Source organism: Macrosteles quadrilineatus, unplaced genomic scaffold (assembly GCF_028750875.1).
Source record: "Macrosteles quadrilineatus isolate MER2022 unplaced genomic scaffold, UCM_ALF_1.0 Scaffold_9__3_contigs__length_116548681, whole genome shotgun sequence".
Lineage (NCBI taxonomy): Eukaryota > Metazoa > Arthropoda > Insecta > Hemiptera > Cicadellidae > Macrosteles > Macrosteles quadrilineatus.
Genome location: NW_026542602.1, coordinates 111652377 through 111677544, shown reverse-complemented (window position 1 = coordinate 111677544; position 25168 = coordinate 111652377). Strand labels below are relative to the sequence as shown.

The following is a 25168-nucleotide window of genomic DNA, read 5'->3' as shown; positions in this document are numbered from 1 at the left end:
CTATAACAGCCTTTTTATGAAAAAAAAAATCCTTTTTGTCGCTTTAAATTTGAAGATGATTTTGTCATAAGCATCGATGAAGTGGATCCAGAAGGTTTAAATATCCTGGTGAATAAGACCGTTTTAGTATTTAAAAATCAAAATTAACCCTGTACACTGCTTGCCGTGCCCTATCTGCCTTCAAATCTTAGAATAGAGGGCAGTAATTTAGTCCTTAGAGTAACCGTAGTCAATTAAATCCAGCACTTAGCTTAAAATACAGTAAAGTTTACTCAACTATTTTAACTAACAATTGTTTGCCTATGTTATGTACAACAATTTTTATGTAAACAAGTGGGCTTTTTTAATGGATGCACTGTATTTAATGAGTTCTATTCTGGTTTGTTGGCAGAGAAGGGCTGGCAAGACGGGGTTGTTGACTTGGGCCATCTGCCTTTTGCTGATATCTACTGTGGTGCCTGTATCTGCAGATGATGCTACTCAACAGATGTTTGGTGATTTTACCGACGGTTTACCTGCAGCATTCGGAGATTTCAACTCAGATGAAATAACTGATCTGTTTGTCATCCGAAACAACAGCAAAACTGTCGAGGTTTTGTTAGGACAAGATAAAGAACCTGTGATGTACTCAGATGGAATCAAATGTTCATTCCCATATAATTACAAGATCACAAGTGCAACCCCAGGAGATTTTAATGGAGACGCTCTTATGGATGTTATGGTCACTTTGAACGTTGAAGGTGATAGTTTAAACCACATAGTAGTTCTATGGGGAGAAATGAAACGGTTGAATTGTACATATAAAACATTATTCAAAACAAATGGCCAGCCCCTTGCAATAGACTATGACAAAAATATGGTAATTGATTTGTTCGGAGTTGATGAAGATAACAACAGAGCGTTTTGGTTGTTTGATAAAAACAGTACAACACCGAGAAAAATTCCCATGAGAAACAACGAAACTCACGACTTTCAGGGGAAAATAAGAAAACCACACTCTCACGCTTTCCTGGATTTGAATGACGACGATCTGGCAGACCTTTATATCACAACAGAGGACAAGTTTGAAATTTGGAAAGGAAATAAGGATATTCCTGATGGGTTTACCCCTTGGCAAACGATCGATCTCCCTCCAGGCTTAAATAAAAACAAACAAGATGTGATCGGGCAGACTGTGTTTTTAGATATGGAACTGGAAGGCAAACTGGATCACATTGTCCCTGTGTGTGACAACATGAACTGTGACAACAGCAGAATATTCGCTTACACTCAATCTGATAGGCAGTGGCATGATTTACATGTAAATTTCCATGAAGATGGAACAGCCAACAAATGGAAATTCGCTGTCAACACGAAACCTCAAAAACCATACACAGAAACAATAACTTTGCGAGCAGGTGACTTCAACATGGACGGCTATCCAGACGTGATGGTTACACTCAACCGAGCAAACTCGCAAGAGTACAAATCTTTTTTCTTGAAAAACGTTCCCTGCAAGACAGCTTGTACAGAGTTTTCTCGCACATTTGAAGTGCAATGGAATACTTTAAGTCCTTACAACAATAATACAGTTCTCGGTGTTTTCTTCGATTTCCTACAAGACGGTGTTCTCGATTTAATATTCGTTCACTCTCAAGATAAGCCTACCATGTTCAATGTATCGGCCTACAGGAACACATTGGATTACGATGCCAATTTTGTGAAAGTCATGGTCGTCACAGGGCTGACTAATGTTGAACACCCGTTAAACCCCGGTCCTCTGAGGAAGTCTGCTGGAGTTTATGGTACAAACCTCCCCGGGCCTAAAGTCATGTACCAAACAACGACACAAGAAGGTGATCCACGCTCTGCTGTCGCTACTCAGATTCCACAATCGGCCCACTTCACCCTCAACCTTCCCTACACTATCTTCGGTCTCGGCCGGACGCCTAATTTCATCGATACTCTCACTGTTCAGGTCTATGGGAAGTCTCGTCAATGGACTCAACTCATTCCTAATTCCCAAATGGTTGTGATTCCTTGGCCGATAGAGGAGGTTTACAGCTGGAAAGTACAGTTGTTTGTCACTCCAAGTAAACTTATCTTCCAAAGTGTTTTAGCCCTCTTGGCCACATGTGTTTTCATTTCTTTGATAATTGCTGCTCTTTACTGGAAAGAACGGAAAGAGGATCATTTAGAGAAGTTGCAAGAAGCTCATAGGTTCCATTTTGATGCAATGTAAAGAAATAAATACAAATCATGGCAGAATATATTTATAAAGTATAGACCAAGTTTCTAAACTAATATATTGAAAATTAATTGGTTGTCATTGACTAAATAACATTAAAATGGGACAAAATTGCATTAGGGATGGTTGCATTAGCGATCATTAAATGGGGTTTTTATATACAACTCTCTAGTTTTAAAAATATACCAATAATATATGACATATTCTGACATTTATAACATCTTTGCTTAGAAAACTACAATTACAAGGAGAATGTAATATGAATCATATCCAGAGACAAATTAATTTCATCAACAACTCTGAAACAAATCATGTCGGTGACTCAAAATATAAACAACTGCTTACTTTTACCTCTTGGAATTAGATATAAAAATGTATTGGAGTTGGTAAAATAATTTATTTTGGTAAATCCCCCGTATCATATTCTTCCCAGTAACAAACTATTTTCTTCATACATTAACTACAAACTTCTCCAGTTATCATTAGGGAAATCGACTGAATGAGGACTGGCTAATGATCAGTGCAGATTTTGTTTACAAAGTATGTCAGATATGAATTTTTTATAAGATTAAAATTGTTATAATAATTATTGTTTATGTAATTTTATATACAATTGTGAAAGCTCTTTATGTTGGATTATAGTACATACCGGTATTTTAAAATGAAATTTTTTTTTTAATCTGCACAGTATATTTTTTTATGTTTTGTTTAGTTTTAACTTGTTTTCTACAACAAATTCACTGTTTATAACCCAACTGCTCTACTCTATTGGGTTTCAATTGGTGTGATATATACACGTTACATGTTTTATATATCAATATGAAACCAAATCTCTATAGTTAGACTCATTAAAAAATATTTCTTAGAATCTGCAAGATTGTATACTTACTAATTAATTTTTCACTTATTTCAGGGTACACAGCTTCTTTATAAACCTTGTGTTCCCAAACTAACTTAAATAACTAGTGTGTAGATTCCACCAATCACTCTGATCGTTGCCAAAAAGGGTCGCCGGAATTTTATCCCCCTGGAATTTTACCCCCTGGGCAAAGCTGACGTCACTATGACGTAGTAACCTGAGTGGCCAAAAGTTTGTTCGCGGCCGGAATTTTACCCCCGCGGATTTGGAAGTCTAATGAAAGTAGTCAGAGCGTGATTAATTAGATTAGCGATAAAAACCGGAATTTTACCCCCTGTCCATATAACTAGCGTTTAGACAACTGAAGATGTACGGGCCGGATTTTTACCCCCGGATTTTTACCCCCCGGAATTTTACCCCCTGGCCGATTTTAGAAATGGAATGATTGATTTCCTTATTTCAGTTTTTAATTCATTGTAAACAGTTCATTATTTAGTAGCCAATCTTTATTTATTTATTTTGTAATCTCAACTAAGTAAACAGAATTTGCAGTTTTATTTTGATCGTATTAACCAACAGTCCAACAAGATTGAATCCTGATACTCGAATCTCAAAATTAAAATTATTAACCTGTTCGATTAGTTGGGTAATGTTACAAATAAATTAAGATAGGCTACTTAATAATAAAATGTGTAATATTAAATTTAAACCGAATGAAGATAATTAATCATTCTCACTAATTTATATATCTGACCAGGGGGTAAAATTCTTGGGTAAAATTCCGGGGGTAAAATTCCGGGGGGGTAAAAATCCGGGGGTAAATTCCGGGGGTAAAAATCCGGGCCGTACATTCTAGGTTTTTATAATTTGATGTGTTCTGATTAAATTCACAACCGTGAAAATATATGTTTAATTCCGCGTTTAACCCATCGAGCTGATGTCGCGAAACTCAAAAGTTTGCGGCCGGAATTTTACCCCCTGGTTTGTGACGTAACGTTTGCCCAGGGGGTAAAATTCCAGGGGGATAAAAATCCGCTACCCCGCCAAAAATGATGCAAAACAAAGGAACCTTCATTAAAAATTTCCCTTAACATCTAGGGGTACAAGCTTCCCTTTTCTTACATTGCTATACCGAATTACTGTTAATTGTGTGCTGTTACTCTTCAACTACTTGATTGAATATTCAACAGTATTCAGGATATTTGTTCAGTGGAAGGTAATAGAGATGAGTTGTAAAAAGCACTGTTGTTACAGACTCTTCAAAGATCATGATCATAATATTCTGTACCTATTCCAAAGATGTAAATGCCATGGTTAGTCTCATGGTACAGTGTGTTAAATGTGATGAATTAATTAGATTTTTCTCTTTACATCTTTATCTCATTTTATTTTTGTAAATCACCTTCTTATTGTGATGTAGTCTTAAGTGCTTTAGATATTTATATTTATTTATGTGATAATATAATAGTATGACTTGAATATAATAATAAAGCTGTAATGTTTCTCAAAAATAGTTAATTTTTATTTTCTCCCCCTATACCATAATAATAACTTATATGGAGAAAGTATTGTTTTCGTTAAAATTTTCGAGTTTGAGTGGAAATATATCCGTTTTGGGTCCCCCTGGACCCAAAAAAGTGGTTTTCGAAGTGATGTTTGTGTGTCTGGATGTGTACAGAGCTAGGGACTACACCTGTGGTCCGATTTCGATGAAATTTGGTGTGTTAGGTTCTAATCCATGGTATCTCCAGGGTTTTTATTTTCATTTTTTTGAAATTTTGATTTTTAATGTATATTTTCCCATAAAATCCCATAAAATAACAGAAAAATCGGATTTTCTCAAAAATGGCTTGAACGATTTTGATAAAAGTTTAGTATGTTGTAGCCCTTTGAATTCTGAACAAAATGGTATGACTCCCATTTCTGTAAAAATTGTGGTTCAAAAGTTATTGTAAATTATGTTTTTTTCCCATAAAAACCCCATAAAATAACAAAGAAATATGATTTTAGAAAAAAAAGTCGGTTTTGATTCAACTAAGTATGTTATGGTCCTTAAAATTTTGAAGGTTTTTCACTTTTTAGAAATTTTTATTTTTAATGGGGATTTTCTCATAAAATAAGTAACGGAAAAATCAGATCTTCTCGTAAATGGCCCCAACAATTTTGATAAAAATTTTGTATATGTTATAGTCCTATAAATTCTGAATAGAATGGTACAAAAATCCCATTTCCGTAAACATTACGATTCTAAAGTTGTTGTAAATTATGTTATTTTCCCATAAAAAAAACCCATAAAATAACAAAAAAATCTGATTTTTTCAGAAAATGTGTCCTTAAAAATATCACATTTATTCCCTACTAGCAGTTACCCGGCGCGCTTTGCTGCACTTAACAACTATTATTTTAAATGGTAATTTGTTCATTACGATGAATAATAAAAGTGCATACCAAACTAAAGAAAAGAATATTTTACTTAATTGCTAGTGGATAAACAATGTTTTTTGTTTTTTTCATTAGGTGTATAAATATATAAGTTTTAGGGCGTAGCTACCACCACGTGAGCACGGAACATGCAGCTGTCCGTGTGAAAAGCATGCATTTTCTAAATTTAAACCGGCGATAGTCAGGGATTGTCTTATAATGTTGATTGCGAAAGCAAGACACAAAGGAAATTGTAGTTTCTTAAATTCAGAGGGTAATTTGGATGAAATCATCAGTATTCTTGGGATTAAGGATATTAGACATACATACAAAGATAATATAACAGGATTATACATATATATAATATTAGCTCACGGTGTCAGTTTGCGGAGGTTTTCTCCACGTGCGCTCTATCGCGTAACGTAGAGTTTATTTTCCCATGCGCTCTGGTCAAACTGTGTGTATATTTTATAAAAATGAAAATACTAGCAGAATACCCGTCCTTCGTACGGGGTTTGCATATAAGTATAAAATACTTATTGCGGTTATACTCATGCTTTGTGTTTGCAATGGAAAAGGACACGGTTTGAGAAAATTTGGTTCTTTTAATTTACGGAAGCTATAGTATAACTGAACACATATACCATAGCAATAATGTTCTACCACTACACCTAAACAATAAAAAAGTAAATTATCGAATATCCGCACTATATCAAAACATCCTACTAATATTATAAATGAGAAAGTTTGGATGTATGGATGTATGTTTGTGACAAGTGAACGTGAAAAATACTGGTCGGATTGGGCTGAAATTTGGCATGATGATAGCTCACATTCCCGATTAACATATAGGCATATTCTTATTTCAAAAATCCTTTCGGGCTCCGCCCCAGTGGCTCTGGAGTTTCCCATGTTAACCTTATGAGAAATGGAATTATTGAATCTTAACAGCTGTTTCAATTAAACAAGTTGGTTCTGTTCTATGATGTTCAATAGCATTAAAGTTACAAGGATTACCAACTATTATTTTTTTTACATTTATGACAACAGCTAATTCGCAACCAAAAGGTGAGTGAGCGTAGCGAACGAACTTCAACCTGGAGGCGAGTTAGCGTAGCGAACTAGCTAACCTGAAGGCAAGTGAGCGCAGCGAACAAGCTCCAACCTAAAGGTGAGTGAGCGTAGCGATCAAACTTCAACCAGGACGTGATTGAGCCATGCGAACGAGATAATCTTGAAAATTAAGAAGTTAAACGGGGCAAAGCCCGCAGGTTACAGCTAGTTATTTATAAATTAAAAAGATAAACTTAACTGCAAACAATCCTACTTTAACAGTTCTCATTGTGCATCACAGCCTTTTGTTGCGGCTTGGTTCAAATTAGCTATGTTGTCATGAACGAAAAATCAAATAATAGTACTGCACCCTGTCGGCGGAACTTATAACTTTTAATAATATTGAATATCGTAGAGCAAATTGTGTAATTGAAACAGCTGACAAAATCCTTTAATCTCTTTTAAATATGAATACTCATAAGGTTAACATAGGAAACTCCAGAGCCACTGGGGCGGAGCCCGAAAGGATTTTTGAGATACTATAAAATTGCTCAATATGTTTAATTGAAATATTACTCATATTAAGTTAAAAAAAATGTTATTAACAAAGAAATTTGGTTTCTGAAAGTAAAATGGGTCAAATTTGTGCTATTTAGTGTTGCAGCCTAAAACTCTGCATGCGCCCGCTCCTGCTTTACTGGCGAAGCGCCTCCTCGGGGGTTAAGAATAACATAAGAATTTTAAATTTACAATTTTTTCTAATTTTTCTCCATAGCTATTAGGCACATAATAACGCTTCAATATACTAAATTATTTGTTTTTTAAAGCTCTACAAAATGGTTTGGAAAGAAATTGGTAAAATTTTGTGTTTTTTGGGTAAAAAATGGGAAAAACCAATTTTTACCCCATAAACCCCCGTTCCCATAGTCCGATCATGCTGGTTCGAATAAATGTAGGTTTACACGTTTATACCAAATTTAATCAAAATCGGATCATTTTTGCTCAAGTTATCGTGCTAACGGACACATATATATATGAATTTGAACGGATGGTGTTTTTGCCTCTAGGGACCTCAAAACGAAAAAGTAAATCGGCCCCGGGTCCAGGTCTTACCTGGTAGCCAATGATTTATCATCTTACTGTCGCAAAGTTTTTACCTAGGGGGATTAAACCTATACGAATTGGTACAAAAATCTTGTTCATAAATTCCTTAATATTCAAAGGAGTTGGCTCCTGATCCAAGGAGTGGATCCCCTAGTCTTGGCTGTCGTCGCTACTTCATAAAACCTCCAAGCAGTCTGCCAACATCAGCCTTGGGCATCAACCCCAGCGACCTCCTGCCTCATCTGGATAAGGACGATGCCTACGCGCTGATCACTGATGTCACCATGAGTCCTAAACTGGTGCGAACTTTGACGCCCACTCCCACGCCTTGCGCCATCCAGTGGTCACCTCGAGGCATCCTCCTTAACCAACGGTGAGTGGTCTGAATTGTAATTAGATATTATAGTGCATAAGGTTTCTATGAGTAACTATTGGGAAATAGTTAGAAAGCAAACATATCAATCAATAGATCCCCATTCTACCGAAAAAGTGTTTAATATTTTAGCTGCAGTCTATGTCTCTGAAAACCTACAGATTTGTATAATGCGTCCCTTTATCACTTATTGTATGATTTTTAAACAAGGAAATAAATACTGGGACGGGTGGCGTCGTCCTGTAATCCAGCTACAGTACTAGGAGGTCACGAATTGTGGATGTTTGCAGGCATGCACTGTGGATGCGATACTTCCTGGTATGGATTAACGTCCGCACTAGTGAGTACTATGACTATACGTAGCGGCCTACTTTCCTGATAATTGACCAATTCGTAAGCTACGAGGCCAAAAGTGGTTCAAATTCCACTAAACTGAAGGTCCCTTAGTTGTCATTGGCTGTATGGGCTATTTATTAACAGTCCTGTCTAAGGAACATGTCAGCCTTATTCAGTAACAAGACTTTGAGACTGCTCCACTCATCGTACACTCATATCCATTCATAATTGGCTTAAAATACCTACCTACCCTCGTATTATGGCCAATTCAATGAAAAGTATATCAGAGTAAATCAACCAATGTTTTTGTCAGCTGACATCTTTGTGTCTTGTTTTATTTATGCAAATGTGTCACTCTACTTTACTGGGACAGGTAAAATTGTTAAATTGGCCACTGTATAATAAATACGAGAGGTCGTCCAGTGGTCGAAACTCGACCAAAAATACGTAATGTACTCACTTATCTATTTTCACCCCACACTGTAAATAAAACATGTGATTTGAGTTTCTTCCATTTGTTTTGGTTTTCTGTTTATATTTCGTTGTTATTTCGTTACCAGCATGGCAACGCATAAGATCCATGTTAATATTTTCAAATTTTTAAACTCATTTTTTGTGATTATCTTTGAGCCTATTTAAATTTATAAAGGGATTCTGCACACCTACAGGAAAATATATTTCTAACAGTATGCGTAGATTTTCCCTACGATGAACACGAGCTGAGAAAAAAGGTTTTAAAGAAACATGCTTGCCTATTAATATATAGATTACATAATTTTTTAGGTGCCTACTGTCAGTATTGACTGACATGGGAGGTTTGGAGTTGTACAATGTCAGTAACAAGACAGCAGACATCAGCTCTCTATGGCTGCAACACTGTCAGAAGGATTGGGATCCAGTCAAAATTTCCCCAAACTCTGTCAGTGAGTTACTTAAGCTGTTACGTACCAGGGCAGAAATGGTCAAGATCACAGGTTAGTCCTTTGCCTTTTTTGTAGAACAGTTTAGCTCGACCAGTCAATCAAGTTGTTTTTGAATGACTGAATGAAAAACACACAACTCTAAGTTCTTCAATTGCAATAATAAAGGTTGAATCTTTGTCGTAGGAAACTTTGTGTAAAAGTTTTTACATCTGTCAATAACTTTTTCAACTTTGATTTTGTACTTTTTAAAAACCAATTATGATATTATAGGCACTGAGTTTTCTATGCCAAATTTGACTGCACAATTGCCTGCACCATTGCCTAGTATCATTAGTTGGTTCAGAAAAATCACTGCAAAATTCAGCAGCCAGGAAAATTTGCCTATAGAATGGTAAAAATTACACTATAGGATAAAAGGCAGTTTGAATGCAGTTTTGATTTGACTAAAAAAACCTTAAAATTTGTAAGATGTATCAAACACAAAAATCCTAAACTATATCTACAACAAACAATTCTACAATATCTACAGCAAGTAATGACGATAAGTGTGGAATTGAATTTTGGATTTTTCTAACATATAGTATGGATATTTTTACGCCATTAAAATAACGAGTGTTTACAATAATTAATTCTATAAGGTAGATGTTCATTAACAACATTGATTTTTGTAATTTAAAAATAATTGTAGCTATGTGCTGGCTTGGTGAGGGAGGCAGGTTTGCCACTGTTTCCAAGAGTGGGTTGGTAACATTGTGGATAGTAAGAGCCAGTGATGTCACTACACAAGAACTAGACGTTACTCTAACGGCCAAGTTCGACTGTGGACTGCGAAACGCGACTGTCCTTTTTTGGAAACGTCTGTCATCACAATCATGTGAGTGTTATTTTATTGTAGATTAAAAAACCTCAGAAATCATATTTTCTTGTTATACCCGAGGTTTTCAAAACCAATAAGATTATCAATTGTCAAACAGTTTATGATTATTGTTGAAATTATTGGGATGTATAACCAAAGTTAGGTTTGTGCAGTAAATTTCCCCCGTTTATATAAAATGGGTAGAAAAATTAAACTGACCAAACCAAATACCTATGTTGGAAAAAGAACACTATGGTAAGATACAAATAATTAGTAGTAGTGAGTTTGTGGCTCGGTCAATAATGCTAGAGATATGTTGATTGACCGCTTATTGGTATTTTCTTTTTTCTCAAAAACATGACACTATGTATCAAAATCAATAAAGCCAAATATGTTTATACTTATTGCTTTTACAGGTTTACTGATAGTGGGAAGTCACGACGGACGTATTCAAGGGTTTATATTTCCTCTAACTGAACCATCCTCAGAAACTGAAGCGATCACCTCAATAACTCCTAGTCAAGTTGATATCTGGGGAGAGCAAGATAAGATTGCCCCCACTTACATTGACAGCTGGTCTTGGAGTGATGGGAATCTGGTCGTTGCTGCCAAAGGCGCGTTTTTCTTGGCATTTTATCTTGATAAGCAAGGAAACAAACTTACCTACTGTGCATATCGATGCTCAGACATCTCCATTAATGGTATGTTTGTCAAACATTCTCATTCCTAAAAGTGAAACAATAGTCATAGTTATTATCTATCCTTTAGTTGAAAGTAGATTGATAGTTTGTTTTAAAACTAGTTTCACTTGTTATGGGCACTGTGAACTGTACTTGAGGGATAAGTCATCACTGATCAATAGGGAGCACAGCTTGTCTGGTGGTTAGAGCACGAGCATTCTGGTCTGAAGACTCAGGCTTAAATCTCACTAAATGTTTGACCAAACAATTTTACCTTTGTGATAGAGCAGTGACCCTGTGGATCAGAGCCCACCTTGACCTTTATAACCACGTATCTAGGAAATGCAAAAGGAGTTTGTCTTTAAGACAAACAATTTCTCTGAATAGATAACTTCTTCCTCTAAAAGTCACACAAAATTAATGACACGAAACTAAGCAGTAATTAAATACAGTAGAACAGAACAGTAAAATCCCTGCCGCAGTAAACCTACAGACTAAGCGTATTTCCATTTACCTGATTAGATTTTCACTTAAACTATTCACTAAATGCATCAGATTTATTCCCCATTTAAATAACATTAGATTTAACCAGTACTTAGGTTTGCTGCTACAGGCAGGGTTCAGTATAACTTGTTAGAGATCAGTTAACATTCACTTAATTGTGCTAGAAGCAAATATTTAAATTCCATGTTTTTATACCCTGAGCTGTAACAAGACTAAAAATACCCCCGTCGCAGCAAACCTGCATACAAAGCGAATTTCCATCTACCCGGCTTGATTTCTACTAAAATATTCCCTATAAATTTTCAGATTTATTTCCTATAACATTAATTTGAGTGAGTAGTTAGGTTTGCTGCTACGGGGAAGATGTTGAGGTGTGTTTTTTCAATTGAAATATTGATAGCTTAGTATGAAATAAACCAAATTGCCAAATTTGATTAAAATATATCCATAAACAAGCAAACTAGAATAGTTTCTCCATAAGAATAACATGGGAATTTTAAATTTACAATTTTTTTAAATTTTCTCCGTAGTCAATGAACATTCAAAAACACTTCAATATACTAAATTATTTGTTTGTTTAAGCTCTTCAAAATGGTCTAGAGAGAAATTTAGAAATTTAAAATTTTTAGGGTCAAAAATGAGAAAACCCCATTTTTACCCCATAAAACCCCCCATAAACCCCTGATCCCATGGTCCGATTATGCTGGTTCGCGAACTCATTCGAATAAATGTAGGTTTACACGTTTGTACAAAATTTCATCAAAATCGGATCAATTTTGCTCGAGTTATCGCGCTAACGGTCACATATATAAATATATATATGAATTTGAACGGATGGTGTTTTTGGCCTCTGGGGACCTCAAAATGAAAAAGTAAATCGGTCCCGGGTCTAGGTCTTACCATGAGACCTACGGTAATAGCTTATTCCCTATATGGGAAATTCGCTAATTCCCTATATGGGAAATTCGCTAATTCCCTATATGGGAAATTCGCTAATAGGCTTTACTTTGGTCAATTCAGCTCAAATAGTGTAAAACTGCAATGGTGTAACACAGTTACTTACACTTTTTGAGCTGATTGATGAAGGTAAAGCCTAGATGAAGGTTAGAAGCAAATAACAGTGTGAATGAAGTGATGATAAACTCACCATCCATGTTTGAGGTTGAAAATGTTAAGTTAGACAAAGTAGTGGCAAAAGTAAAAATATACAGGAATGAGCTATTTTGAGTGTAACAATCAGTGCAAAAATGAACCAAGATACATGTTCAGGTTGCTTTAGGAATGTTAAATTTATATAATAAATCAAATCAAAGTTTATTTTAACAAAAATGTTTGTACTAGATGAGGAATCTAATAAGGAGATCACTTTATTTCAGGTGCTACCAAGTTGTCAGACAGTGTGATGCTGGTTGTTACTCGAAGTGCTCGGATTATTCGTCTCTCCTTAACATTTAAGTCCGATGGATCGTTGAACATGTTGACTGAACCCGTGGAGAGTTACATCAATGTCTCTCACATGGGATGTTACGGCCTCAACTTGACCCTCAACAATGTTATCTGCTTCATTCTACTCAGGTAAACATAACTTGTATCTTTGAGGTTAGCTTTGATGAGGCTGAATTGAATTTGAATGGAAATGTTGTGGCTTGCAACGAAATCAGTAACCAGATACTTTTATATAGTACCCCTGCCGCAGCAAACCTGCAGACTAAGCGGATTTCCATTTACCAGTATTGGATTTTCACTTAAATCTATTTAAATTTAAATAACATTAAGTTTAACAAGTGCCTAGGTTTTGTAATAAAGTGATAAATAAAGGTTTGGAATAAAGTGGTTTGTACTACAGGAAGGGCAATAAAATGTTTTTTAGTAAAATATTAATAGCTTAGTATAAAATAAACGAATTTGCCAAGTTTGATCAAAATACAGGGTGTTTTTTTTAACTTGCTTCTTTTTTATGTAAAAACTGCAACAGGTAGACATATGCAGTTTGCGGGAATCATCTATTGACATAGAGGCCACAATTGTTGTGATTTCAACGTTAAGTTCCCATTCACCCCCTTTGATGCAATAATTGTGGCCTCGACGTCAATAGACGATTCCCGCAAACTGCATATTTCTATCTATTAGTAGTTTTTATATAAATAAAGAAGCAAGTTTAAAAAAAAAACACTGTATATCAATAAACAAGCAAACTACAACAGTTTACTTATTCTCCATAAGAATAACATAGGAATTTTAAATTTACAATTTATTCAATTTTCTCCGTAACCAATAACCACACAAAACACTCCAATATACCACATTATTTGTTTTTTAAGCTCTTTGAAATGGTGTGAAGAGAAATTGGAAAATTTTATGTTTCGAGGGTCAAAAATGAGAAAAACCAATTTTTACCCCATAACATCCCGTTCTCATAGTCCGATCATACTGTTTCGCGAACTCATTCAAGTTTATCCTGCCCTACACCTTCAAGCCAAATTTCATCAAAATCAGACAAAAATTACTCAAGTTGCCGGATATATATGTATATGTATAAATTTGAACGAATAGTGTTTTTGGCCTCTAGGGGACACCAAAATGAAAAAGTAGATCGGTCCTGGGCCTAGGTCTTACCGTGCCACCTACAGTTATAGCTACTTCCCTATAGGGAAATTCGTTAAAACTTTAATGACTGAGGTATAAAAGTCTTATTTTGTAAAAAATGTAATAATGTTAACAAATAAATAAATAAATAGATTTTTTCCAGTGTAAACCAATCGTACGATCACCTGAGATTGAGGGAGCCAACACAAGTAGTGATTTGCTCCGTCACAGGATTCAAGGAGCCTCTGAAAATTATACAGGATACCCACAAACCTATCTCCGAGCTGTGGGACTGCCTTGAACTTCTCAGGTTCGTAATTAATTTTGTCTCTTAAAACTAGTGATATTACTGCCTCCAGGTTATCCACAGAGCCGCCTTGAGGGTAATAGACGCCTGGGGCAAGATTAAAATTGTTGCCCCCTCCCCAAAAAAGGTATATGGGGGGTTTGCGTTAATAGATCCAACGTCCAAAATATCGGTATCGAACGTTTTGTAAGTATTTTTTTTTTATAAACGTAACAACTACACTGAACTAAATTACTAAAAACATTGAATTTACGACTCACAATGGACATCACAAAACTACTATGAATTGACGTAAGAGTTTGAGCTTTGAGGTTAGAAACAAGCAATTGTAGGTGGGGTATGTGGGGAATACGCAGTGTGTGTGTGTCTCGGACTCGCAGTATTGCCAACAAGTCACATGCCAGACGTAAAAGTAGTAATAGTACGAGTTGTATATTAAATAACGGTATTTATTTTACAAATAAAACAAAAGCTATAGATTGCCTTTTTTTAGAATAGTCATTGTCTTTGATTACATGTTTACGAGTTTCCCTTGAAATATTTGTTTGCGGTTTACCGATAACGTTGTTAAATTTTTTTACCTTCCTAAGCCGCGGGGCCCCCTATAGTTCGGTTAGCATTAGCACGCAGGTCGCTTTCTAAGCGGCCGAACTATAGCCGCAGCGCCCAGGGCGGTCGCCCCGCCCTCAGGCCCTGGCTGTCCGCTGTCATAAAATAAAATGAGTTAAATAAAAATAACTGATATGTTGTCACATACAAAATGTTATAAAATGTACCCGGCAACCGATGGGGTCAGATACATGATTGTAGCAGAAAACACTTACATTTGAAATTATGAGAAACAAAATTTTGAAACCATCTGGCTGTTTACAGTAAACCTATGAGTAAGCCTTAAAAATTTCATAGTGATTGGTTTGGTGGTTACTTCACGGTAAAAGTTTAAACTTTTTTGTTTATGCAGGACATCTCAAAAAACTGTATGATTTAGAATATTAACTTGTATACATTTTTCTCTATAACAGTAGATATTTTTATTTTTACCGCGTTAAATGTATTTATCATAGCTCCAATTTGATTGTTGTTTAAATACAATCAGATGATCTATCTCAGAGATATTTAGGTTCAAACTATTATAGTGCTCATATTTTTTTCCTTGACAGTAGTTATAGCGACCGATGGTGTTGGATACAAAATACCATAAGATGTAGTTGGTAACCAATAGTATCAGATACAAAAACCATAACATGTATAGTTAGCAATGGTTAGTCTTAAGTACAAAACCTCATAACATGTAACCAAAAGGCCATAAGACTAATTTAGCATTCGATAGTGTCAACACTATAAGATGTAGTTTAGTGGTAAAGCTGCAAGTTCAAAATAAATCAAACTCTGAGATTGGAATAGTGAGGGTCTATCATAGTGAAATATGTAAGTTAAAAGTTTATCAAGTTTTAGGGTATTTCCAGAGTACAGACTCTACAGAAGACGCTAGAGAGTGAGATGACATACTCTCGGGAAGTCTTAGACAACATGAGTGTGGATCAGCTGACCATTGCACTATGGAGGATAACCTTTGCAGCAACTGTGGAGGAAGACGAAGCCAAGCAAAAAGCTCTGGTATGTGTCAGCAATAAGAATAGTTTTTCGTTACACTGCTGCAGAAGGAGGCTGTCAATATGTTTGCATCAAGGCTAAAGTAATTATTTCTATCCCTAGAAAAAAAAGAATCAAGCGTGATGTAAACAACTTTTCTACCTCACTCGTGAAGTAAAGTTTCAAAAACTCACTAGTGAAGTAATGAAACCTATTTAAATAACATTGAGTGCTCAACTTAATAAAGTATACCTCTATGGAGCCAACGGTTCAATGCTAGAAATCAGCTGTGCGCTTGAATGTTATTGTTATTCTTTAAAGTATTTTCCTAACCTAGCTTTTGTTTGTAAAAGAACGTTACTGTTAGAAGATGAGTGAAATGGATAAAAAAAAATATATATTGTACGTAACCCTCTGTATATTGTCGGGTCAGGTAAAATCCTGTACGTTACACGTTATGCAAGAGCGTGTTTACATCACTAAAGTGAATTATGGAACTCGCTTCTGCTTGTTGCACAACAACATTCACCTGTGTGATGTAAAAACGCTCTCACTACACTTGTAATGTAAATAGCTATTACACTGTGACACAGTGTTTTGAATCAAATCAAATAGAATATTTTGAAAACTAAAAGATACAGTTATTTATTCCATTATAAATTTGTATCACAAGATTTATTGAGGGTTCTTCATAACCCCATGATAAAAGCATGTGATGTGCTGACCGTAAATACAAGTGTAGAAAGAAAAAAAAAAATATGTAGTTGCTGTTTTTCCCAGTCTTGGAAGCGGAGAGTGGGAAGCCTCTTGTCTTAGATAATTTCATGTTTTCCTAGAAGTGGAGCGAACCGCCACTGGATTAGCAGAAAATCACTTCTCTGTACTTTAGTTTTTGCGTTTTGCGCAAAGGAAAACCCGGCTTTAAGTCAATGTTAATACTGCCTGATTTTGGAGCAATTAAAAAATATATTTTGCAGTTCTAGGAAAATGTTCCTACAAAATTAACTAATAGGAAGTTTGGTAGTAATACAAAACTTAATTTACAGTTTGATTGTTTGATTCTAGTTGAGTTTACGAGGTGATGTGGAGTTGCTTGTAGTTTCTTGCCACTTCTTCAAGCGCATTGCCTCACTTCTTAGCAGCCCTGTGAACTCATTGTCCCCCTTCCAGATAAACAGTCTTGGTAAGCTAAATATACAATGCAAGAAAACAAGTAGGCAATAAAAAGTTGGTAGAATAACTCGTTCTTTCTCAAACAAGATCAAATTATGAGTAGGAACATTTGGTTTTTGGTTCATAACCAAGGATGTTCTGAATGGAATCAAGAGATTCTTTGTTTGTTTTATTATTGTAAATTACGTATTTTATACTTATTATAAAGAATGTTTGACATTTACTTAACAATGTACAATTGTCTACAACAGTAAAGATTATATTAATTATGATCTACAAATGTGTACAGGATTGGTGACCAAGTGGTTGAGATGGTTACAGTCAATGCCATCAGAGTTCTCCACCACTCTTATCACAGCACGAACCCTGCTGCAGCAACTAGAGGCACTTGAGGCAATCTTGCCTAAAGAAGAGCTCTGCGCTATCTGCGGGACTAATATCCTTTTCTATCTATATAGAGGAAAACAATGTTTATATTTAGAATTGTCTGTAAATTAAGGTCTCTGACGAGTTACATTCCCGGCCAAGCGAGCTAGTTTAAATCTGTCACCACCGCCTTGCATCCTACTTCCTCCTCTTCTATTGTAGCCAGCAGGTCTATTGTTTATTTAATTGTGTTGTAAATTCTAACAATAATAAACTATGAAGATTTCAGTTCTATAATAAATTTATACTTTGTGGGAGCATTGATTTTCCCTTGTATCATTATTGGCTACTACGAGGAAACAAATTGTGACGTATAATGGTAGAAAGTTTCAGGTTGTGCTAAAGTTTGCTCTGTTTTACAAGTGAAATACGTTATTATAAGATAGTTAATTGTGGTTTAAAGTAAGTAAAATATAAACTAACGAGCTAATGATATTATTAAAACCCTGGAAAATAAAATAGCTGCATTGAAAAAGATCAATTCTGAACTTAACAGTTACCGGTAACAGTTGTTACATGTTATTATGTTGGCACTACTGTTTTCCTTATCAGTTATTACTTGTTCCAATGTTAGCTTCCTCCAAACTGTTCATGTCAGAGTGTGAGAAAGAACACCAGATACCAAGATGCTCTCTCAGCTTGATGCAGTGTTGCCAACTGCCTTACTACATTTGCGCTCAGTGTGGAGCTCTAGCTCACCCTCAAGCAGGTGTGTCAACATTGCAAAAAATAAGCAATACCTGTTGTAGAAATTGTATTGTAAAATTCATTAGTTCCTCCTTTGACTTTTGGTTATACTAAAGTACTTATATACATCCCAAACAGCATATGAACATTTTAGTTTTGTGTATTAGTCTTTAGGTATTAGTTTTAGAAACTTTGATAGTTGGATGTCTCATATAAAACTTTCTATAGTTTTTAGTTGTTTGCATTTTTAGTTTGGATTGGTTAACATGTAAGTGTATTCGATAGAATTTGGTAACTGGCGTCAGTGTACTCTTTTGCGTCTCTGTCGCTCAATTTGGCAACGTTGGTTTTAATTCCAAACCTGGCATCAGCTTTGTGACATACAAATGGGATGCAGATTTATGAATAGTTAAAAGTAACATCAGATATACATTTTTTCATCATGTGTTTAATATCAAAGTTTTGTAAAAAAGGTAAATTTTACCGTTCCTATGTTGCTTTTACTGTGGCCGTTAAGCAGGTGTTTATTTGAATCGAAGAAAAGACCCCAAAATCACAAAATAGTTATGTTATTTTATAACTAATAATTATAATCAGATCTTTTTACTACATCCTTTAGTATAAAAAAAGTCAACGATGTCACAAAATGCATTTATAAATTTTTTTATTGGTTTTTGTTTTTACCATTCTCGTTTACCTCAATTTTGTTTAATGAAACACCAAAAATACCACTATAATGAAGTAGTTTGATTTGTTTTTATGGATTAGATTATCTCCATTACAATATGTTTTCTGTACCAGTGGAAGATTGTGGGACGAGCTGCTATCTCTGTGGAGGAGTTTTACGGATAGATGAAGACGTCATACCTCTCACCTATTGATCTTTTTAATAAACCATTTTATATAAAACAACCAGTGCTTGCTTTCTATAAACTGGGATAGTAGAATTGCCTACTTGAAGCAATGACCCATCCTCTTTTCTTTCAATATTGATGTCAATTTGTCTCCTTGTGGACATTTTTGCCAATGATAAAATACTAGTAAAGGAGCATTGTGATAATCAGCAGCTGTATTGTAAAAGACAATACAGCCGCTATATTAACAAACAGTCTATTAGCACTGGAAATATAAAACAAACAATTAGATTTGAAATAAGGACATTTTATTACACTTCTCATATGTAACTTGGAAGTTACAAGGTACTACAGCAAGGTTTACAAGGTTTACAAAGCAAGGTACTACACATTGCTTTGAGTTACAAAATATGAGTATAGTATTTGTTTTAGGTAACATTCTTAACTTATGGGGGTAAAAAATTACCCAAACCCGCATTTTTAATTTCTTCCCCTATACATAGTTGGAGAAAGTATTGTTTTCGTCAAAATTTTTGAGTTGGAGTTTTGAGTTGATATATCCGTTTTGGGTCCCTCTGAACCCCAAAAAATTGTTTTCAAAGTGATGTCTGTGTGTTTGTGTGCATGTTTTTGTGTCTGTATTTGTACAAAAGGAGCCTCCCCGAAGATGGTGATCAGTGACCATTACAAGCTAAGAAGGACATCACAATCTAGAGAGATTCTAGAGAGACCTCATGATCAATATGACATGACCAATATGTCAATATGTCATTGACATCACCTCAGCTTCGCTGACTGAGAGGAGCAATATTGAGATACTAACGGTCAGGACACCACAGTACAGTGTCACCTCTTTGTATAAGCCTCCCGAATCTCAGTATGTATTTACAGAGCCCTATAATCTATGCTATGATAACATTAATTTCGTCTTGGGGGATTTTAATTGTCAGAGCATTGCTTAGGGATACAACGAGATAAGTGAAAATGGGACAAAACTTAAAAACTGGGCTGAGGCAAATGACCTGCAGCTCATACACGATCCTATGCTCCTTTAACAGCGGTAGATGGAAGAGTGGTTATAACCCTGACAACATATCTTTGTGAGCAGCAGGATTGCCTCACAGTGTGAAAAGTGTCTGTAGGGGATCCAATTCCCCATACTCAACACAAACCGATAGTATGCACCGTTAGCGCTGTTGTTAAACCTCAAGATGTTCCTCTAAGACACAGGTTTAGTTTCAAAAAGGCCAACTGGACAGGTTTTAGGCAGATCATTGACAGAGAAATCAAATCACCAATATCCCTCCACAACCTTATAAGTATGTTGCTGCTTAGCTCAAATTAGCTCTTTTCATAAATGCAAAAAAAATAATAGTGCTGCACCCTGTTGGTAAATCTTATACCTTTAATGCTTTTGCATATCATCCTACTCCTACTAATATATAAATGAGAAAGTTTGGATGTATGGATGTATGTTTGTGACAAGTGAACACGAAAAATACTGGTCGGATTGGGCTGAAATTTGGCATGATGATAGCTCACATTCCCGATTAACATATAGGCATATTCTTATTTCAAAAATCCTTTCAGGCTCCGCCCCAGTGGCTCTGGAGTTTCCCATGTTAACCTTATGAGAAATGAAATTATTGAATCTTAACAGCTGTTTCAATTAAACAAGTTGGTTCTGTTCTGTGATGTTCAATAGCATTAAAGTTACAAAAATTACCAACAGGGTGCAGCACTATTATTTCTATTACATTTATGACAACAGCTAATTTGCAACCAAAAGGTGAGTGAGCGTAGCGAACGAACTTCAACCTGGAGGCGAGTTAGCGTAGCGAACGAGCTAACCTGAAGGCAAGTGAGCGCAGCGAACGAGCTCCAACCTAAAGGTGAGTGAGCGTAGCGAACGAGCTCCAACCTAAAGGTGAGTGAGCGTAGCGAACAAACTTCAACCAGGACGTGATTGAGCCATGCGAACGAGATAATCTTGAAAATTAAGAAGTTAAACGGGGCAAAGCCCCGCGGGTTACAGCTAGTAAAACCATATTTTTTAGTTGAAACAGCTGACTAAATTCTTTAATCCCCTTTAAACATGAATACTCATAATGTTAACATGGGGAACTATAGAGCAACTGGGGCAGAGCCCGAAGGATTTTTGAGATATGAATATGCCTATATGTTAATGGGGAATGTGAGCTATCATCATCCCAAATTGCAGCCCAATCCGTTCAGTAGTTAATATGCGTGATTGAACTTCAAACAAACAAACAAACATATAAAAAAACAAACAAACACCTAAACTTTCACATTTATAATATTAGTAAGATTATATGTTAAACAGGTTTTCCCCACTGTATCTAGTATTACAACTATCACAACATCATCTGACTACATTTATTAAAGTCTTATATTCTGCTGCCATAGCATTTATGGTCTTATAAATAAATCAATTTGTTAAAATGTGTTTTAGAATGTTTTATACTTAAATCCAACAAAGGCCCAACGATTCTTTCCTTTGTAGGGCCAACGAATACAAGTTTCCATTGGGTCAACGTTGGCAAAGCGTTAAAATTTCCACCAACCATTTCCCAACGTTGGGCCAACAATGTGTGCTTGGGTAGTAAGTAATGTGTACAGAGCTACAGACCACACCTGTAGTCCGATATTTTGATTAAATTTGGTATGTATGTACTAATCCATGGTAGTTTCGCGTGTGATTTTATTTTATTTATAATAGTGACAAAACCCATAAAATAACGGAAAATCCAATCTTCTCAAAAATGCCCTAGACGATTTTGAAGGAAGTTTATTATGCTTTAGTCCTTTAAATTCTTAACTAAATGGTACAAAATCCCATTGCTGTCACGGTTACGGTTCAAAAGTTATTTATGTTATTATCCCATTAAAACCCCCGTATACATTAACAAATCTGGTTTTTGAAAAAAAATATTTTTAATAGAATTAGTATGTTATGGTCTTTGTCCTTATAATTCTAAACAAAATAGTGCAACCCCCCCATTGCTGTATAAATAACGGTTCAAAAGTTATTGCAACCTTTGTGATTTTCCCTATAAAATATCATAGCCCCACCGCTTACCCGATAAAGGTTGTTGACAAGCTAATGGGTTGGTTAAAGTATGTGTCAGATTGCTGATACCGTTTATTTAATCCTTGTATCACTGAAAGATGGGAAGATTCCTCATAGTAGCTTTGCTACAAAAACCATCAGTTTCTATAACTGAGACCATAATGAGTACAGTGTACAGTAGCATGGCCGCCTTTGTCCGTGACAGTATAGTCTCTGAATAATATACTATATAAGAACTGGTGAACACTATTACATTTTGGAATTTTTTTTTTCTATATATTTAAATACGATGCATTGCGATAGACCAAGAAAATCAGACATTAACATCAACCACCAAGCTCTTAAGTGTGAAACCCACAAAAGGAAGCAGGAAGAGGGGCAGACCGAGGACCGAATTTTAGGAGGTGAGTGAGCTGCGGGAGGAAGTAAAGAGTTAGAGAGAAGAAAAAATGGCCCACAAACGAGTTCAGTGGAGACTGGGGAGATTTTTTTGCGGCCCTAGTAGGCCTATGCCCCCTCGGGATTAAAGGGAATAAGCACGGTAAGTCATAAGTTTCACAAAATATTTTTGCGAAAATCAACTTTCAAGGGTTTCGTCAACTGTCCTCACGACTCTTTAAGGCGCTCAGTACGTGAAACACAGTGAGTCAACCCCGTGAGTCTGCAGAAATTTGTTTGCAGTCCGGTCTTTTCCTTACTTACACACGTCCCCGCGCCAACACTGCTCGCATTATGCCAAGTGCCAGCTTATTTGTCACGATCTGTACTGCAGCATCTGATGCAAATTCATTACAGTACTGCTGAAAATGCTAGATTTTCTAGGTTTTTTTTTGTGGCCCAATTCCTTTTTGACTATGACGATTATGCCTTCACCATTGTTGGAGATGTTGACTTTGTACTAACTTGTTAACAGTTTACATTTACATTTTCATTATCACTTTGTATCCTCGAGTTTAAGGTCCTACAAAAGGCTACAACTTAAAATAACTCGACAGTGATTACAACTTCAGCAGTGGTCAGTTCCTGAATGGAAATTTAGATCAAATAATGGTTAGTTCACGTTATCTTATCAGTTTTGTTGGCAGGAAATTCTAGAATTACAAGAATGGAATACAGAGATGGATAAGGCTGTTTTTTTTTTAACGAGCGACGTTGAGAAGACAGTCTGTCTAACCATGGTCTAATTGCAAACAATTGATTTGATGCTCGGAAATCCAATTGGTTGAAAATTAAAATACCTTATGAATAGTTGAATACACAAACGGTATCAAATTTAAAAAAATATTTATTAAAATGTAAAATGGTCACCGTGTCATAAAAATAAACGGTAAAATAATCTCAGAACTAAAATATAGATTACTATATAAAATATTTTAAGCCCAATGATTAGGCTAGGCAATACAATTGACTTTTGACCTCATTCGAAGTGACTATTCGCACGTCAAAATGCTCCACAGCCCGTTCCCGTTCCAGTTTTCTGTTACAGTTCCAGTATTGCAAATAATGCAACAGGAACTTTCAGAATGTTCAGTTTCAGTTACTTTTAAGAAGCCTTGAAACGTTCAAGAACAATCAATGGAGCCAGAAAGAAAGGTGTTAAAAGTAAAAAAAATTATAATTTGAAACATTATCAATTGACTTACAGATGCATATGCATACACAGTGGTACAAGGAAAAGTACAAGCTCGGGAAAGCGGCCAAATCAAAAATAAGATTTAAGTAGGCCAATTAAGATTTTACGTGTAAGCTTACACTGTAAAATGTTAAGCTTTAAGCCGATGACAGCCTGGGGCCCATTTCATCATAATAAACTACAAGTTACAACTTGTAACTTGTAATTTCCATTAGATTTGCATTGGGCGATCAGCTGATTTACTAATAATATTAGTTTGTAGTTTATTATTACCTTATTACCATCTTCTTGGCCGTTGACCCATCGTATAATGGGAATAGGCTGTGTCAGCGTAAAAACTACTTATTTTATTTCCGCACATATGTATATAACTCACAAGTTTAAAATATGTAAAAAAAACATAATTTTAGTAATAATAATAGGTTAAATACCTTGTATACGTCCTCAATCCAAGTCGTCTTTTAAAATGACTATAGTTTCGGGGCCAACAGCCCCATTGTCAAATTTTCTGTCTTGTTAATTACTGTTTATAGCATTGGTCAAAGTTGAAGTACACATATACACATACACTGACACACGAAACATTTATATTTACACGTAACATTGAAAAATTATACTTTTTGGCCGGCCTAAACAAAAGTGATTACTGTACATCATTGTGCGGACCGGTACACTGACTGATGTACAGTAATCACTTTTGTTTAGGCCGGCCAAAAAGTATAATTTTTCAATGTTACGTGGAAATATAAATGTTTCGTGTGTCAGTGTATGTGTATATGTGTACTTCAACTTTGACCAATGCTATAAACAGTAATTAACAAGACAGAACATTTGACAATGGGGCTGTTGGCCCCGAAACTATAGTCATTTTAAAAGACGACTTGGATTGAGGACGTATACAAGGTATTTAACCTATTATTATTATTATTATTCAATCCAGGAGGCAAACATGGATAAAATAATTTTAGTACTCATGGCGGTCGCTATGTTCTACTTCAGCTCATCCAAACTACCTTCCAGGAATTCCTTTATTGAGAAGTAGGGATTTTTACGGAAAAAATTTCCTGTGGTGGTTCTAAACTTTCTGCTGGCGAGGGTCTTATAGTGGCAGCTGGGAGTTTGTTGAAGAAACGGATGGCGCTTCCAGGGAATGAGTCCCTATTTCTACTGAGGCGAGTGCGAGGAACATCGAGTTGATTTCGGCCTCTTGTATTGTAGTTGTGAATGTCAGCCCTGGTCACCAGGCCCAGTTCATTGTTCTTGATTTCCTGCATGCATGCCCATATGTAGTGGCTATAGATGGTCAAGATGCCCAGGTTTTTGAAGATGGGTTTGCTATGCTCATGGTGATGGCTGCTTGTTATAATGTGCACAGCTTTCTTCTGGAGCTTCAAAACTCTGGCTGCCCCAGCAGCGTGTCCCCAGAGATGTATGCCATAAGAGATATGACAATGAAACATAGCATGGTACACCATAACCAGG

General features: G+C 35.7%; 1 protein-coding gene across 2 annotated transcripts in view; it reads left to right on the top strand.

Moving 5' to 3' along the window:
* The window catches only part of LOC129002332 (T-cell immunomodulatory protein-like), a 37542-nt gene extending 18522 nt beyond the window's left edge, over positions 1-19020 (top strand). Inside the window, exons 3-13 of one of the 2 annotated variants that reach the window (XM_054430049.1) lie at positions 7784-8037; positions 9157-9347; positions 9985-10170; positions 10569-10853; positions 12713-12911; positions 14086-14232; positions 15696-15846; positions 16888-17005; positions 17285-17431; positions 17981-18130; positions 18910-19020. In XM_054430049.1, coding sequence (XP_054286024.1) covers positions 7784-8037; positions 9157-9347; positions 9985-10170; positions 10569-10853; positions 12713-12911; positions 14086-14232; positions 15696-15846; positions 16888-17005; positions 17285-17431; positions 17981-18130; positions 18910-18989 — 1908 coding nt within the window. In that variant the 3' untranslated portion in view covers positions 18990-19020. Of the gene's footprint in view, positions 1-391; positions 4589-7783; positions 8038-9156; positions 9348-9984; positions 10171-10568; positions 10854-12712; positions 12912-14085; positions 14233-15695; positions 15847-16887; positions 17006-17284; positions 17432-17980; positions 18131-18909 lie in introns of those variants that run through there. The other variant, XM_054430050.1, reaches the window with a different exon arrangement.
* The last annotated feature ends 6148 nt before the right edge of the window (positions 19021-25168 follow it).